This window comes from Fibroporia radiculosa (genome assembly GCF_000313525.1).
Source record: "Fibroporia radiculosa TFFH 294 genomic supercontigs, scaffold29789, whole genome shotgun sequence".
NCBI classification, from domain to species: domain Eukaryota; kingdom Fungi; phylum Basidiomycota; class Agaricomycetes; order Polyporales; family Fibroporiaceae; genus Fibroporia; species Fibroporia radiculosa.
The window spans coordinates 1-4,121 of record NW_012133051.1 but is presented as its reverse complement, the minus strand read 5'-3'; the positions used below and the strand labels follow the sequence as shown (position 1 = coordinate 4,121).

At 44.7% G+C, this 4,121-nt stretch overlaps 2 protein-coding genes across 2 annotated transcripts; both read left to right on the top strand.

Moving 5' to 3' along the window:
• Positions 1–420: 420 nt before the first annotated feature.
• Positions 421–1,032, top strand: FIBRA_09339 (uncharacterized protein; the record flags this gene model as incomplete). The annotated part of the gene is made up of 1 exon (XM_012321651.1): positions 421–1,032. One exon carries the CDS (start codon positions 421–423, stop codon positions 1,030–1,032), a length of 612 nt encoding a protein of 203 aa, XP_012177041.1.
• A 34-nt stretch (positions 1,033–1,066) lies between these two features.
• Positions 1,067–1,622, top strand: FIBRA_09338 (uncharacterized protein; the record flags this gene model as incomplete). The annotated part of the gene is made up of 2 exons (XM_012321650.1): positions 1,067–1,304; positions 1,378–1,622. The coding sequence occupies 2 exons, from the start codon at positions 1,067–1,069 to the stop codon at positions 1,620–1,622; spliced, it is 483 nt and encodes a 160-aa protein (XP_012177040.1).
• Between the last annotated feature and the right edge of the window lie 2,499 nt (positions 1,623–4,121).

Below are 4,121 nucleotides of genomic sequence, written 5' to 3'. Positions count from 1 at the left end.
CAAGAGGACAAAACTAAAGTACAGTAGTGGAAGCAGTGCTACTTAAATAGTGCAAAGCAAATAGAGTCTAATAAGTATGAAACACTGAGTTGGATCAGTGATGCATATGAAACAGGTTTCACTGGGTTGTATCAGTGATGAAGATGAGACGTGATAGATATCAAACATGATGCAAGTGAAATATGATATAGATGAAGCATGATAGATATGAAACATTGATGTAGGTGAAACACATCAGGTGATGGGATCAGTTGTACAGTTACAGGGTCAATGATGAATAGTTAGGAAAGAAAAAGAACCCCCCCTTCAAGGCTGTAACATTATCTTCAGATCTTTCGCAATCACCAAGCAACAGACTGGACACATCATCTGCCACTAGCAGAATTTGCACATAACAACAGATATCATGATGCAATCAAGATGTCTCCCTTCCAGGTGCTCATGGGTTACCAACCTCAGCATAATATTCTCACTGTGAGAACAGCTGATGCTCTGGACATTGCTTCTAGGCTGATCCAGCTAGCACATCTTTGCATGGAGATCCAATCCAGTATTCGACTAGCAGAAGAAACAGTCAAAAAACAGAATAAGGACAAGTTTGTCAAATATACACCTGGACAAAAAGTATGGCTGGAAGCCACTAACCTCAAAGGCCTTCATCCAAAAGCAAAACTTGGCCTGAAACAATATGGACCCTTCACCATTGATCAGAAGCTGTCATCAGTTGTCTACTGCTTGAAACTACCACCCAAATGGAAGATTCACCCTGTGTTCCATGCAGGGTTACTCTATCCTTATTTGGAAACAACAATGCATGAGAAGAACTACCTCCGACCTCCACTGGAACTAATCAAGAACCAGGAGGAGTTTGAAATTGAACGTATCATTGATTCAAAGACTGCCGGCAAGCAAACACTGTACTGGGTACGATGGAAAGGATACCTGACTTTGGATGACTCCTGGCTGCCAAAAACTGAGCTATCACATGCAAAAGATGCTTTGGCAGACTTCCTGCAGCCAAACAAAGAGTGACTCTTTATAAGAGCTATCTCTCTCTATACCTGTAATGGCATCCACCACTGTCCTCACCGCACTCCTCATCCTCACCTGGTTCCTTGCCACCACCCTCATCCTCATCCTCACCCTCGCTTTCCTCTACTTCAAAGAGACCTACAAGGTTGAAGTCATCCTCACCCACCAACCAACCACCCCTATTGTTGACCAAACCCCTGAGTGGCCCACAGGCGTACAAGTAACATCCCCAGTCAAACTTACCCCTACTCCATTTACTGATCTCCTCAGTGGTGAACCAAATTGCCCCCCTCACCACCACCACCCTCATCATTGCTGACAAACACACCAACCTCCTCCTCCTAGCCCTTCTGGGCCTCATCCTCACCATTCTCCTCTTGGTACTCGCCCTCACCCTCATCATCCCCCTCCTCCTTTGTCTTACCATTTGCCACCTCGAGCGAGAACATCAGTGGGCATTCAACATTGCCATCACTGCACAGTGCCCCCTCCTGCATACGACCACCACCCTCCCAGTAATTGCTGCCAATCATGACAGCAACAACCCGATGCAGGTGTACTTTGAGTACATCAGGGAACATCAAGATTAGTGTTTGGGGGTCTTGTCTTGTTTTTGTCTGTAGTAGTTGCCTGTATTTGTATTCTGGGCCTGGTCTTCTCAAAAATTCCCCCTTTGATTCTTCCCTATGCCTGCTGAGTGAAATACCTGCGCTAGAAACAACAATGCAACTTCTAGTCCTGACCCACGCTATTGCCCTTTGGCTCCTAGGAACAATAATTCCCCAACAACTGGTCCCCAAAGAGTGCCAACCCCTTACCCTTCCCACCTCCAGACGTTAGAGGAGCATTTCACATCAGGAATAATAGAAATGCCAGTTCCTAGGCAACCGATTCTGAGCTTCCCTTCCCAGCAAGAATCTGACAACTCTTCTCTGGAATTCCTTGATAATGGAGGCTTCTGATGCCCATTTGCTCCCTTACCAAATGTCACTTGTCAACCATTCCTTATCCCAAGACCCTCAGACTCCTCGAATAGTGACACTGTAGTTCTACATCAATTCCCTGGACCCCTGGAACTTTCTCACAATAACTCAGAAGCATCCACTGGATCTTACCACATTGCTCCTGCACAGGTTTTTCCATCCTCATCGCCTATGAATGTCTCATCTGCTCCCAACCCTGACAGTCTCAACACTGCATCTATTAATTCTCCCAGCATGCCACCTCTTGTCTCTGACATCTCTGATGATGGTAGCTTCAACCATGCTCTCAATCTACAACTATTAGCTAATGTCAGTGAGTACATCACAGCATCAGAAGGGCATAGCAGTGACCCCCAGGAGTTTGTAGTCTACAGCGATGACATAATCCAATGTCCCTCAAATGATGTTACCAGATCCTGGTGATCCATCCCATTCAATACATCCACCCCTGTACAAGATGTTGATCCTTTGGAACGAGTTCTTCCTCACTTCCCCAGAGCATACTCTAATTTTGTCACTTGACCTCCCATGGGTGTTCCTATCAATGGCAATCCTGCATTCAGACTATGATGGGTATCAACTACTGCTGCAGTGGCATTGCACACTGTGGAGCCTGTAGGGAACTGGAACACTTCGGACAAAGAATAGGAAGAGGGCACTTGGGAATATTTGCTGATATGAGACAATAATCTATTGGAGAGTCTTTGGACATCACTCCAAGACATTAAGGATCCAGGAGTAACTGACAAAGTGGATCAATTTAGAGCCATCGACACGAAGATTGATCTACTCCTTGCCACATGATGATCTATAGGGGCTGAACTTCTCCACACAGAAGAAGAAATGAGCCAATGTTGGATGTGTCTCAAAGCTGCAAATCTAGAGGAATGTCTCAAACACCATGAATTTTCAATTATCACTCCTCCTTCTGGCGCCATGCCCCAACACCTTCACTTCTGTATCAAATGTGAGGTCAATGGCCATCTTCAAAGTGAGTGTTGGCATTGGTTGTGCTCTTATTGCGGACTCCTACACCCTCGTCATAAATTTCACATTACCACCAATGTACAGCTGGGACAACTCCCTTGTCCAACCAAGGAACCCAGGTACCTGCAGGAATGTCGTGCTCAATGGAAACTCTGAACAACAAATCTGGAGGGGGGGATAATGTTACAGCATTGGAGGGGGGTTCTTTTTCTTTTCCTAACTATTCATTGTTGACCCTGTAACTGTACAACTGATCTCATCACTGATGTGTTTCATCTACATCAGTGTTTCATATCTATCACATTTCACCTATATCATGTTTCACTTACATCATGTTTCATCTCTATCACGTTTCATCCTCATCGCTGATCCAACTCAGTGTTTCATACTTATTAAACTCTATTTTCTCTGTCCTATTTAAGTAGCACTACCTTTGCTACTATACTTTAGTTTTGTCCTCTTGTTCCCTATATACCTTCATAGGGACATCTTCAGTAATAGACTCAGTTGTCTATTCAAGTCTCAGTCTTAGTCTGAAGCCTGGCTTCAACCAGTATACACTCTCAAACCACTATCAGATATAGCAGCTCAGTCTACCAAAGTCTAGTATCAGTGTAGGACTATAGCATGTATAAGTCCTAGTACCAGTTAACAGTTGAACTCCTGATCCTCAGTTGTTAGGTCCCTTAACATGATGAGGGTGAGGGTGAGGGTGGAGAGGAGTGTGATAAGGAAAAGGCCCAGAAGGACTAGGAGTAGGAGGTGTGGATGATTGTTAGTGACAACAAGAGTGGCAGTGGCAAGGGGGGCAACTTGGTTCACTACTGAGTAGGTCAGTAAATGGAGTAGGGGTTAAGGGGACAGGGGATGTTACTCCTGTTCCTTCAAATGCTGGCCACTGATGTTAAGAGACCTAACAACTGAGGATCAGGAGTTCAACTTATGATTGATACTGATACTGATACTGATACTGATATGTGTAGGGCTGGCATGTGATACTTGCACTAGACTTGTACACTGAGCCACTGTAACTGACAGTGGTTTTGAGAGTGTATACTGGTTGAAGCAGAGCTTTAGACTAAGACTGAATAGACAACTGAGTCTATTACTGAAGATGTC